Source organism: Panthera pardus, unplaced genomic scaffold (genome assembly GCF_024362965.1).
Source record: "Panthera pardus isolate Hobbes unplaced genomic scaffold, ASM2436296v1 HiC_scaffold_3, whole genome shotgun sequence".
In the NCBI taxonomy this organism is placed as follows: Eukaryota; Metazoa; Chordata; class Mammalia; order Carnivora; family Felidae; genus Panthera; species Panthera pardus.
Window position 1 is genome coordinate 53,538,384 of NW_026526876.1, and position 13,288 is coordinate 53,551,671.

The following is a 13,288-nucleotide window of genomic DNA, read 5'->3' on the forward strand; positions in this document are numbered from 1 at the left end:
CAGCCCATCTCAGGATATTAAGTTTGCATTGGTCCAAGGCCCAGTTCAAATGCCTCGCTACCAATGAAGACTTCACAGATTCCTTCCTCCTCGTTGGATTTCACCTCTTTGATACTGTTTTTCAGTGGCAGATCAGGGACTCCCTTCACAGCTTTACAGAACCACTCCCTGGGCCTTGTATTTAAATTCCTCAACTACCTACTACTGATCCCTTTTGCCCAGCTTGTGAGGAAGACAGAGACCAAATCTGATTTGTGTCCTGAGCTCCTGGCAGATAAAGCCTGAGCTCTGGCATGTAGAAAATCAGTGAATATGTGAATTGGTATGAGGCAACTGCTTCCTTTTTTGCTCTTTAAGAACAGGGTCTTTTCTGTGTTAACAGCCTCCTTCTCCAGACATTTGGTGTGATGACCCTAAGCCAACTGCTTCTGTGCTGGTCATGAACTGCAAGATTGGTCACCCTATACTCAGGAGGTCGTCTGTGAGTCTGTTTTGGTCAGCTGACTCTTCTAACTTGGACTTGGTGTCTCTCACGTTCCCGGTCTCATCTGAATCTCTTAGTTGTGGTCTCCACACTGTACTGTAATCAATCCCTTCAGCAGAGCTTAGAGCTGCCAAGTTTGCTCTCAAAGTAGGGAGTGGTGGGGTGGGAGATATAGCCGCAAACTGCTGGTTCACCCCCATTACAGCAGAGTGAAGTTGGGAGTAGTATGGGGGGAGCGGCAGACCCAGCGTTATTATTGTGAAGGGAGTCCCTGATCTGCCACTGATGATCTTTGTGCCGTGGGCAAGCTCTGAAGTGGTTTCCTCACCTGTACAGAAGGAATAATGCTGTCTGCCCAGCTTATTCCATATTGACATTGTGAGGCTTACATGGAATAATAGATGTGGAAGCATCCTGTGCTACAAAAATGTGAGGAATATGAATTGCTTCCCAGGTCTGTTTAGTTAGTAGGAAGCAATCAGAATTGAGGGTGGTATAGAGAGGAACCACGTGACTTTTTTTTTTTTTTTTTTTTAATAGGCAATCTTTTCAGTAATTTGGCAGCTAGAAGAGAATGCCTTTCCAAACAGGACAGCCAGTATCACTGTGACAGCCACCAAGTAAGTACTGTCTGTGTCAGAGCAGGTCCAGGCTGTGGCCCTGGAAGAAGTCTCCATCCCGTGCATGTGTGTTAAGAGTTATGGCTCCCTCACTGCTCAGGAAGAGCCTCAGTGAACCCACAAAAAGAACCTATGCTGCTGCAGTGACCTGGCTTTCCCTTCTTGCTATCAGAAACACTGAAAACCTTCTTTTAGTGACACACAAAGCAAAACTATGGTACAGTCTGGTAAATGAGCCTTGGACGCAAGTTCTAATTCTGGTTCACTTAACTTTGGAGAAGTTCTGTCATCTGCAAAACTTCTATGTTTGGGGGTGTAGGGTATAGTGTTAGGGAAGGGTTCGCAAATGGGGATGATTCTGCCCCTCAGGGGCAGTGCCTGAAAACATTTCTGGTTGCCACAACCTGGAGTAGGGGGTGGAGGGTGCTACTGCTGTCTAGTGGAGAGAGGCCAGGGATGCTGCTAAACATCATACAAGAGGATAGCTTCTCACAAAAAACTGTCTGGCCCAAAATGTCAATATTGTCAAGGTTGAGAAACTCTTTTAAAATCAGTGTTTCTCCAAGTATGGTCTTCTGCACTCTAATTACTTATCTTCAAGAGTCTTTTCTTACCTGACCCTCACTGACCCGGAGAAGCCAAGGTATGTTAAGTAGCTGTGTACAAAGCAGGTGTGCTGTCAACTGACACTCTTATTTCCTAGTTTCAATGGAAAACAGTCTTTGGTCACAAAGACCCAGAGCCTTCAGTTCAAGCATGCCTTCATTGCAGTTCTTCCCAAGTAAGTACTTCCGAGGGGCCAACACCTGCAGGAATTCTCTCTTGTGGGAACTGGTGGTCGGGGTGGATGTGGGCCTTGTCTTTCACTGATAGGAGGCTGCTTAAAGCCCAGGCTCCCACTGATCTCTGGGGCACTAACAGTTGGGTCCTAGAAACACCATGGTAGTAACCAAAGGGGGAGCAGTGCCTGCTGGTCTTGCTACAAACGTTATTGACGTAATGCTAAGGAGGGAAGAGAGGAGCTGTGGCATTGAGAAATAAGGAAAGAGAAAAGTAAGGCCACTCTGAGGAATGATAATTAGACACACACAGAACCAGCCCTAATATACAGAATTCAAATATCCTACCTGATCCCAGCTGCCCTACCGACACTCTACATTTTGATATTCAGCTTTGATTCATCTTAAGGATCTGGTACCCTCTTTCTTAGTGTATACAGTTGGTAGCATTCAGGCTCCTTTGAAAGAAGGGGGCCTTGAGGCCTAACAAATATCGTCTCAATTGCAGACCGTCAGTGATATACATGAACACAAGCCAGGGGCTTTCCGTCTACAAAGAATTCTTCTTCAGTGTAAGTGCTTAGTGCCTATAATTGCAAAGTTACAGGTGGCAAAACACCAGTTTGATTTCCCACGCTCTGATTTTATTTTGCAGATACATGGGGAAAATCTCTTTGGAGCCGAATTCCAGCTGCAAATTTGTGTTCCAATCAAATTACAAGATCTCCAGATTATAAGAGTGAAAAGCCTGACAAAAATTCAGGTACTTAGAGGCATTTCTTTATCATGATCACACGTCTTTTCAAAGTGACTATGGATTCTCAAAGGTATGAAACCAGAGTTCTAGAAAAGGAGTAAAAACATGTTTAGTTGGCCTGGGAACACATTGCCAAAGTCATGTTCACAAGAAATATCAACCATTCAGCTCTTAAAGCAACACTTCTGTTTTCCTCCCCTTGATGAAAAATAAGCAAAAATTCAAACCTTTTTAATACCCATGGAGATACTTACTTTCCCTCTGAAACTGATAAATTCTGTTTCTCTTTGTGACTGGCAAATGAGCTTGATAAACATGAGATATTTCTTGCACTTCTCCCTATAAATTTACCATCTTCCTTTCCTCCCTCCAGTCTATTTCTGCTTTGCTACAGCCTCTTTACTCTCAGTTGACTCTTCATCTGTAGTATGGTTCCCTTATGGTACCTACAGCCACAGGCTCTCATCAGTATGAAAGTTGAGGTCTTTGGCTTTCCTTAGTTACTTATTTATTTATTTAGCTCAAGGTACATGAAATGTCAAGGCTCAGAAATGAATATATGGAAAGGCATTTATAGAATGGACTCTGCTGACAGAAAGAGGACTTCTAAATTGTAATCACTTGTTCCCATGTATAGTTTATTTTTAAAGAACATTTGTTAACTTCAGAAACATTTTAGTTTCTACTAGGAAACAAAATTCTTGTTTCAAAAGTTGATTAGAAACATTTAGAATGGGAAATCCACCCTGCTCTGGGGATGAAGGCTGAAAACAGCATCAAGGGCTTTAAGACCAGTACCCTCTCAGTTTGGGCCTGTAAGGCATGTCTGGCTTACTTAAATAGACTGTGTTGGCAGAGCAGGTCAGTGGCAGACCTGAAATTCAGCATTGTCCTATAGAAATGCTGGATCTTTCTCTTCATTTGCTTCATGGCGGGGGTGTTACATTTAATCTTGAAGGTCATCTGTTTCAGAATCTTATCTGTGAGGTAATGGAGCCAGAGCACATTATTATAAGGGTGATATTCACCCCAGCAGTTGTTGTTCTCCTTCCTCATTAGCCTGTAGATCTCAAACTGGTAGTCACCTTCACCTGTAAATAGGTCCTCATCCATGGAAATGTCACAGAACACCACGATCCCATCCCGTTCCAACCGTGACAGGGTGTAGTCAATGATATTGACTTGTAGTCCACGGGTGGGGATAGTGCTCGTGTTCCCGTTGAGGGTATACTGGAGCTCTTTGAGGCTGGTTTTCTTTAAGAGCACATTCCCCCAGTGTAAGTCTCGGTGCTCAAAGTGCAGTGATGCCTCGGCCACTGCGAGAGATGCTGTGATCTGGTGTAGAATGCTCTTTGCAGTAGCCATGGAGGACAACTTCGTTCTCATTTGCTCTAAGTCAATCCCTCCAAACTCAAATTCCAGCACAATGAAGAGCTGGTCTTCCTCAAAAAAGTCAGGCCGGTCATTTGCAGACCCTTTAGTTGAGTTATAATGGTCCCAGGCTCTGAGGAGCAAGGGAGGGTAAGATCCTTGAACACAGTGCACCGAATTCAAACCAATAAAGCCTTCTGTACGGTTGTGTACCTCATCAGACAAAAGGCTCAACTCTTTGGAGATGATGATCTCCGGCAGAATTTCCTCAAAAGTTTTCTGATGGGCTCCGTTGACCAAATCTGGTCCTTCAATAGCAATGATTTTTAGGGCAACAGGTGTGTGATTAACAACTGTTTGAAACACTTCACCAAACACCCCTTCTCCAATCTTCTGACAGCATTCCAATTTTTCTGTGGAAAGGCAATTGCTAAAGGGGATAGGGCCCTCCTGATTGCATTCCCCGTAAACCTTTTCAGCATCTGATACCTTTTTGTCTGTGACACCTAGTGTCTTAAACGGGGTTAGCAAATACATGGAAGAACAGTTCCAAGGAGACACAGCACTATTTGTTCTGTTCGTAACAGGAGGGTTTGGATATTCAGAGATGAGGGACTCAGAGAGAGAACTGGCAACGGTGTAGCTACTGCATACTTCCGACACGGCGGTCACCATCTTCTTCTTGTGGAAACTGAAGGAAGCCCTGGCTTTGGTCCAAGAGGCATTCTGTAAATGAGTCAGGTCCTGGGTGAGGGATGAGTCTTTTTCCCTCTTTTGGTCTCTCTTAAACTGGTGGTAATGGAGAAGGGAGGTTTCTACTGTTTCCTGCAGTTTCCTTTTTCGACTAGGCCCAGTTCTCTCAGGCCTGTTGATTTCCCCAGGTACAATACAGCCCTTGCAACCATCCGCCTCCTTGGAGTCTATCTGGGCAGCCCCTTGAGACCCAATCTGTTGACAACAGTCCTGGTCTGTGACCCTCTTCTTACCCATGCTTGAAAAACCTGGCCTCTCCAGCCTCTCCCCCCTCTGTTCCATTTCACAGCAAGACTCCCTCATATTCCTCCCAACTGCCCCACTCTCAGAATCCTCAGGGTTTCCAGAGTCCGTGACACTAAAGAGAGCTGACCTGAGGTTGGCATGGGCTTGGTGGGCCAACCTAGTGAACCTGCCTCCTCCTGTTGCTGCCTCCTGGAGGCGGTGGAGGGATGCTGGGTCCAGGGAGGCTGCTGGGAGGTGTAAGCCACTCGGAACTTCAGAGGCTGCATCCAAAGAGGCGGCCGGGCCGGTCCCGAGGACACTGTCTCCTGGCGCTGGGAGGCCGGGGCCAGGAGAGGCCAGACTGCTGAACAGGGAGGCACTGGTGCCCAGCTCGCCGCCGTCCCCGGGCCGGCTGCATGCACTGAGGTCCGGGCTCAGTAGGCACGGGTTGCCGTTAGAGAAGGGCGGCGGTTCGAGCGGCCCGCAGGGGGTGCTGCAGTTCTGCGGAGGCCGAGCTCGCAGCCTCAGGCGTCTTGGGGTCACGATCAAACTCGGCCGGTCCTCGGAGACTCGACCGCCAGGGCCCCTCCGCCGTCGACCCACCGGAAAGCCGAGGAAGTCTGGGTCGTCGGGATCGTCGGAAGCGATAGAGCGCGAGGGGCCGCCGCTGCTGGCGTCGCTGCTACTGCTGCTGCTGAATAAACGCTTCCGGTCTTTCGGCGGGAACCACTGCGCCGCTGCCCTGCCGGGTCGCCGCCGCGGCCCCCCGCCGCCCGCAGCCCCATACGTTCGGAAGAGCCGATTCCCAGGTCGCGGGAGCGACGCCGCCATCGTCGGCACCCGCCCAGAGGTTCAAATGCAAACACCGCGAGACTTCCTGAAGGCAGAAGCGCTCGCCAGCTAGACTGCTGGGTCCTAGCGTCCGGCCATGCGCATGCGCATCACGATGGGTCTCGCCGGGGCTGGGAGAGGGCGGATAACTGATACTTTGGCGTCCTCATATCCGCCGTGGAATGGCTCTCGTTTCAGGACCACACTCTGTGCAGCCAGACTCAGGTGGAAAGGTGCGGGAGCGATCCTGTTCAGGTGAGCGCGGCCTTCCCGAGAGGCCGAGGGAGGGAAGAAGTGCTTGAAGCGGGTGACGTGAGAGGTCCGATGCTCCTTTCCCCGACGTTTACTCCTGAAAACGTATGCAGGGCGGCCTCAAGTCGCTCCTTAGCCTCTTCCCTGGGTAACGTTAGCCATATCTGTGGCTTTGCTTGAGCCAAGGTGAGGGCTGAAACTGTATACACGTCTATTCTGGTATCTTAAGGTGCCCTGCGTGCTAAGTGTTAAAGCTTTCATCTTTTGCACTCAAAAAGGGATTGTGCTAATTACAACCAGAGTTTCCTTTTCAGCATGGGAAGAAATGGCATTCAGTGAGCTGTGTCATCACTTCAAATAAGGAAAATGTAACGGTGGCTGCAGAGCTCTACTTGAGTCAATTTCAGCAGGTACTTGAGATGGTGAAATGCTCCAGATTTGACTCACTTGTTCCTCACGTGCATCTCCTATCTTTCGGAGAAAAATTAAGGGCATCTCAAATGTAACATGTCCAAAACAGGTGTCTCGATCTACTTTTTGCCTCAATCTGTTCTTTACTCAATTACTTGGGGTAACTTAGTAGGGTAACTTACTCTAGTTATTTATTTTAGGAAATACTTGTGACTCTCTCCTTCCTTTCCTACATCCCCATATTACAGCAGCAAGCTCTATCATTCCACCTCCAAAAATGCATTCTAAATCCATTCACTTCTTTCCATCTCCACTGCTACTATTGTAGTTCTGGCCACCATCTTTTGCCCCGGCTATTACAGTAACCTGCCTTTTCCTCTTGTCTGCGCTCTTGCCATGGCCTCTACAAATCTTTCTTCACATAACAGCTATTTTAAAAGTAAACATTGTGCCACGCCTCTCCAAAAACAAAAAAAGTGACATTTGAATACACCTAGACTAGGGCCGCCTGGATGGCTCAGTCAGTTGAAGGTCTGACTCTTGATTTCAGCTCAGGTCATGATCCCAGGGTCGTGGGATTGAGCCCCATGTTGGGCTCTGCGCAGAGCATAGAGCCTGCTTAAGATTCTTTCCTTCCCTCTGCCCCTCTCCCCAACTTGTGCGTGTGCTCTCTCCAAAATATTTTTTAACAAATTAATTAAAAAATGAATACTTCTAGACTAAAACACATACTTTTTCAGTGGCCTGCAAGGTACTGCGTGATCAAGTCTTTGCTACTTCAACTTTATCTCCTAGTACTCTCCTCTTTCCCACTTTTTAAAAAAAATTTTTTTCATTTATTTTGAGAGAGAGAGAGAGAGAGAGAGGGAGGGAGGGAGGAGGAGGGGCAAAGAGCGAGGGAGAGAATCCAAAGCTGGCTCCACACTGTCAGTCAGCATAGAGCCTGATGCGGGGCCTGAATTCACAAATTCTGAGAACATGACCCAAGCTGAAATGGTTGGATGCCCAACCAACTGAGCCACCCAGCCCCCTTTTTTTAATATTTATTTTTGAGAGAGAGAGCGAGCATGGGAAGGGTGAAGAGAGAGGGGGACAGACGATCTGAAGTGGGCTCTGTGCTTACAGGAGAGAGCCCAAAGCAGGGCTCAAACTCAACAAAACTGTGAAATCATGACTTGAGCTGAAGTCAGATGCTTAACTGAGCCACCCAGGGGCACTCCCCTTGCCACTCCCCACTTCTTATACTCCAGATATTGTCCTTTCTCCAATATTGTTCTGGCCACATGATCTTTGTACTTGCTGTCCCTTCTGCATGACAGTGCTTTTTCCCTGTATCTTTATGTGCATGAGGTAAGCTCAGGCATTACCTTAGGGAGGCCTTCCCTGATCACTCACTCTAAAGTGGGAAATAGGAGGATCGAGTGTAACACCTCACAGTGATCCAGATGAGAATGATGAGATCTGAACTGAAGGAGTAGCAATGAGGGTTGGAGAAAACAGACAGATGAGAGAAAGAACAAAAAGAATTATCAGGAACTGATTTGGGGCTGGTGAATGGTGTTGTGACATGAGGTAAAGTGCAAAGGAAAAGCAGTTGGGGAACGATTGCAGGATACTTGCTTGGGTAACTGTGGTTGCCAAGACCACTAACTAGACAAAGGAATACAGGAGAAGGAACACATATAAAGGAAAAGATGCTGTTCAAAAATAGTAAGTCCATGTCTAAAATATGTTTTATCTACCCTCTATCTTATAGTTACAGAGAGATGTAAATGAACTGCAGATCCTTGGTGAAATAACTTTCAACAAATCTCTGTATGAGGGGCTGAATGCAGAGAACCACAGAACTAAGGTAATCCCTGGCTGTTTTCTGTTGTTCTGGACAGAATCCTGGGGAAACTGTGCCTAGCCTTAGAGCCCCTGTACCAGCACTCTTCCTGTTTTCAGTCTTAACACCTCTGATCTTGCCTCTACCACGAGCTGCCTCTGTGACCTTGAATTAGCCAGCATCAACCTCCATTTTTCCATCTGTGAAATGAAGCAATTGAGTAAGAGGCTTAAGCTGAAATAACTAGGTTGAAATCAACAGCTATGTATACTTTGATTTGAGAGTGTATTGTATTTTTAAAATTTGCCAAGTGAGAAATTATTTTTTTGTATACATTAATTGCCTTCCTCGTGTGTAGTATTGTTTAGTTATGGTATTAACCAGTTACAATACTCAGGAATGCATAATTCTTTTATAAATCTTAAACTAAATACTGGAACACTTGTGGTTTCTTTTGCAAAAGTGTGACTACAAATCATACTAATGTCTGTGATCTATGGGCTCAATGCTGTGTGTGCTACTCTGAGCTGTCATTCTTGTTGACACTTAACCTAGATGTGCTCCTGGCTTGAGAGAGAATCCATCTGTGGGCCCTTTAGTCAGGCACGATCATTACTGGAGGGGATGTCAAGAAAATGAGCTGGATTGCTAAATGTTAGGCTCTCTGATTTCCTTCCTGGGGTATGAGAAACGAACAGTTCTCTAGACATGTCAGAAATAACACTTTTCTTTTTAACTATTTCTAATACAGAAAATTATATGGGGGAAAGAGAAGTGCCCCATTGTCCCACTGCCTAGATTAAAAAAAAAAAATAGAAGAGCAAGAAAATCCAAGCCTTACAGAAAAATATCAAATGAAAAATAATGGTTCCTTCATTCCCCCCCCTTTCCCATGCCCCCAGCTCCTTCTTCCCAAAGGGTGTTATGGTTAACAGTTTCTTATATGCACATTTGTAAATTATTTATTTCTTCCTCTTGCTGATGGCTTTTATTTCTATACATAGATTCCTTATAATTATTTTCCTTTCTTTAAATTCAATACTCTAAGCAAAGTGTTAAGTTGTTCCTGACAATAAGCAACAAGGGTAGAATGAACCTGTGAGTATAAATACCTATGTATCCAAGTGCGTTTCATTTGCAAGTAAGGGAAAACTCTCACTAAGGTACCATAAGGGCATCTGTTGTTTCTCTGGTCAACGGCCTGGCTCCTTTGAATCTTGTGCCCTTCCATCTGTGTTGGTGATACCTTCCCTTGTGGCCAGCACAAAGCTACCACCTCTCCAAGTGCTGTGTTTTCATGTGTCAGGATACAAAATAAGAAGCAAGAGATCAGTAGCAAAACTTCCCTTTGTAGGAAGGGAAATTTTCCTAAAAACTCCCAACAGCTGTCTCCTTACATCTTGTCAGTGAGAACTGGATCTCATGTCAGTCACTGGCAAAGGGGAATAGCTCTGTCATGATTAGCTTAGATCAGCCATGATTTCTGATAGAAAATTAAAAAATTCAGTGTTCAGCTGCAAGCAGTAGGTACCCTGTGTCCCGCTTCTCCTTCACTTTTACCAGGGTAGCTTTGGGGTACCTTTGGAACCTGTGGGTTTAGAAGAGGAAAAGGGGAAGAGGCTTTGAGAAAGAGGAGCATTTCTTTTACTCAGATCTGGCCTGTTATACCACTATGACCTTGGGATTTCCTTTCATTATTTTCCTAAACCCATACTCTCAAGTCCTTCCCCCTGCTACCCCCCCCCCCCCCCCATTCACTCTTACATAGAAGAAAAACCAGCTCTCTTCCTGTTCTTCCTCCCAGTCTGTTGCTTTGCTCCCTCTCTATTGTCAAGGCCCAGAACTTACACCTATTAAGCTCAGCTCCGTCTGAATTAAATAGTTGCCTGGAGGGTCAACCCTAGGAAGTAACCAGCATTTATAACTTAATTGAGGAGGCCTTAAAGGAGTATATTTGTCCATCTTTCCAACTCATACAGCAGTTATCCCTGACCTTGTTGCTTATACACTTGCATGAAAGGACTCAGTGTTTGGGCAGGCAGAGAAGTCTTCATGGCCTTCTGGCCCCACTTAAGTCCTGGGAACATGCTCTGGGCATGGTCTGTATGCTGGCTACAGCTTGGGAGGGCCATAAATGGGTCTCAGGAAGCAACATCCGCTGAGCTTTCCAGCTGAGTCCTGTTAGTGAGAAGAGAGCTTAGACTCTTGAGATTGAGACAGCCTTTAGACGACAATGCTGGGGATGCTTCTAATACAAGAACTCTGTAAGTACACTTGACCCTTGAACAACCTGAGGATTAGAAGTGCCGGCTCCCCACATAGTCGAAAATCCATGTATAACTTTTGACTCCCCAAAGACTTAACTACTAATAGTATACCGTTGACTGGATGTCTTATTATATTATTCTATTATATACTGTATTCTTATAATGAAGTAAGCTAGAGAAAAGAAAATGTTAAAGTCATAAAAGATACATTTATAGTACTATATCACAAATAAATCTGCATATAAGTGGACCTACACTGTTCAAGCCTGTGTTGTTGAAGGGTCAACTGTAGTATACATGGATGCCATATTGCATTCATTATCATATCTTAACATATACTTTAGTTTGGTGAAGAGCAGACCAGTGTCTTTGTCATATTTCATGTGGGACAAACGTGTTATCAGACTTTAGGGGTTTGTGCAAGGTCAAAAAGAGCTGTCAGAATGATGTCAGAACAGAGTTGGAAAGGACTTAGAGATCATTTAAAATAGGTCTCATTTTGAAGATGATGAGCTGGGGGCCCAAGGACACAGAGTGGCAGAGCTGGATGTAAAACTGATTTTCTTTCAGTGTTCTCTCAAACCTAGAGACCAGTCCCTTGGGACCTCTGTTAAACTGTCAGATAATCCTTAGCAGATCTCCTGACTGACCAAAATAGTGTAAAGTGTTTTGTTCTTTACATAATTTTGTTGTGCTGTTGGTTTTTTGTTTTTGTTTTGTTTTTTTTTGGGGGGGGGGGTTGTTATTTTTTTTCCTCCAGTTTTTGTTCTCTTTGGTTTTCGAGGATTTTTTTTTTTGTTTTTGGTACATCTGGCTCAGAGATTCTTTCTTTGGCCATGTCCAGTCTTTTTTTTTTAATGAGCCCATCAAAGGCTTTCTTCATTTCTGTTACAGTGTTTTTTTTTTTTATCTCTAGCATTTCTTTTTGGTTCTTTCCTGGGATTTCCATCTCTCTACTTTCATTGCCTATCTGTTCTTTGTCTTTGTTCTTGCATGCTGTCTACTTTATCTGTTAGAGCCCTTAGCATGTTAATCATAGTTGTTGTAAATTCCAAGTCTGATGATAATTCAAACACCTTTCCGTGTCTGCTTCTGAGGCTTGCTTTGTCTCTTCAAGATGTTTTTTGCATCTGGATATGTTTTATGATTTTTTATTTGTTTCTTTTTTCTTGGTAATTTTTTTTTTCCTGATAACCAGATACGATGGACCAGGTAAAGGAACTGTTGTAAATAGGTCTTCAGTGATGTGGTGGTGAGGTGTGGGGGAGGGGAAGGAGGAAGTGCTTATGTGCTCTACCATCCTGTGATCAGATTTCAGTCTTTTAGTGAGCCCATGCTCCTGTGCTGTGAACCTACACCTCTGGGCTGTGAACCTCAGAAGTATTTCTCATTTTTTTTTCAGTCCCCTTAGGTGGGACAGGATACCTAGAGTTGGGTATTTCTCTTACCCTGGGTCAGTTAGGCTCTTAGCAGGTTACGTTCCAATTAACTAGTTTCCCCGATGGCAGGCCAGAGTGCTCTGGCCTATTTCAAAATGGTTCCTTTTCTTCTCCCCTTGCCAGAAGCATCAAGGGATTTTTGTCGAGCATTTACCGTAGGGATCTGGTCAAGCTCCTAGAGGAAAACCTTATAGTGTTGTGGAGGCTCCCATACGACTGGGTTCCCTGGAGGTTTTAAGTCTGAGAGTTGTCAGTACTGAACTTCTTATGATTAATTCATGAATTACAGATTGGGTTTTCCTACCCCAGCGCTGGGAAGCCTGTACTGCCTGTATTTGTCTATCTGTCTCGCTAATCTTGGGGGCAGCAGTTTGCCAAGTATCCTCCCCTCTCTTAGGGCGCCAAGAAGAGTTGTTGCTTTTTCAGTCTGTTCAGCTTTTTACTTGTTAGTACAGAGTGGCACGTACCACGCTCTCTACATGTAGAACCAGAAACTGAAAGCCTCGTTAGGTAATTTTAGATGCTGCATCAGGAAACTTTAGTTTTTTCCCTTACTGTCATCAGTCTTGGTCAATATACAGAGTGTTGCCAAGTTCTCATATTTTGCTCCTTAAAATAACATGTGGAATTTTTTTCTCATCTGCTTTAGGAGACTTATTGGATGATCTCTGTATCTTGTTCTAGATCACTATCATCTTCCTGAAAGAGAAGGAGTATTTGCACCTCATCTTTATAAGCAGTGCTGGTGGCCTTCTGGTTTTGATTGTGATTATAATCACCCTTTTCAAGGTCAGTTCTACTCATGTGAAGTATTAAGATACAGAGAGATTTTCCTAAAACGGATCTGATGGTCATTCCCCTATTTTAAATCCTTTACTTTCCTTCCCCTGTTTTAACGTTCAGACATTTTTTTTACTGCTTTCAAGATCCTCACTCTCCAGCCTTTACCCTTCTCAACTCTTAAGTCTTGCTTTTTCCTCCAAACACGTGTAACTAAATAGGTTTGTGTCTGTGTGCTTGCTGTCTATACTGCCGTCCCCCCACCCCGATGCCCTTTCCCACCTTGCTCACACTCTTTCCTTAAGACCCAGCCCAGAGATTCCTCAGTCCTCTGAGCTATGTGCTTTTCCTGTGAGCTACTTTCTGGAAACCCTTCCAAGTGTCAGTCATCACACCGTATTATAATTATTTCTGTTCCTAGTAGATTGTGAGTTTCCCTTTTATTTTTTTCCTCAATTTTTTTTTTTTATAATTAAGTAATCTCTACACCT

The 13,288-nt window shown here is 44.7% G+C and overlaps 2 protein-coding genes across 3 annotated transcripts in view; one reads left to right on the forward strand and one right to left on the reverse strand.

The window, feature by feature from the left end:
- ITGAE (integrin subunit alpha E) overlaps window positions 1-13,288 on the forward strand; it is a 72,618-nt gene that overhangs the window by 58,080 nt on the left and 1,250 nt on the right. For both annotated transcript variants that reach the window (XM_053892556.1, XM_053892557.1), the window contains 9 exons: window positions 383-481; window positions 1,025-1,104; window positions 1,808-1,885; window positions 2,392-2,455; window positions 2,539-2,646; window positions 6,019-6,075; window positions 6,387-6,482; window positions 8,240-8,335; window positions 12,702-12,806. In XM_053892556.1, coding sequence (XP_053748531.1) covers window positions 383-481; window positions 1,025-1,104; window positions 1,808-1,885; window positions 2,392-2,455; window positions 2,539-2,646; window positions 6,019-6,075; window positions 6,387-6,482; window positions 8,240-8,335; window positions 12,702-12,806 — 783 coding nt within the window. The remainder of the gene's footprint in view (window positions 1-382; window positions 482-1,024; window positions 1,105-1,807; window positions 1,886-2,391; window positions 2,456-2,538; window positions 2,647-6,018; window positions 6,076-6,386; window positions 6,483-8,239; window positions 8,336-12,701; window positions 12,807-13,288) is intronic.
- Window positions 3,258-5,889, reverse strand: HASPIN (histone H3 associated protein kinase). The gene has a single exon (XM_019429517.2). It carries the CDS (start codon window positions 5,818-5,820, stop codon window positions 3,472-3,474), a length of 2,349 nt encoding a protein of 782 aa, XP_019285062.1. The 5' UTR covers window positions 5,821-5,889; the 3' UTR covers window positions 3,258-3,471.

What these genes read in the sequence shown, in the direction of transcription:
- HASPIN (XM_019429517.2), bottom strand. Translation starts at nt 5,820, where the DNA reads ATGGCGGCGTCGCTCCCGCGACCTGGGAATCGGCTCTTCCGAACGTAT.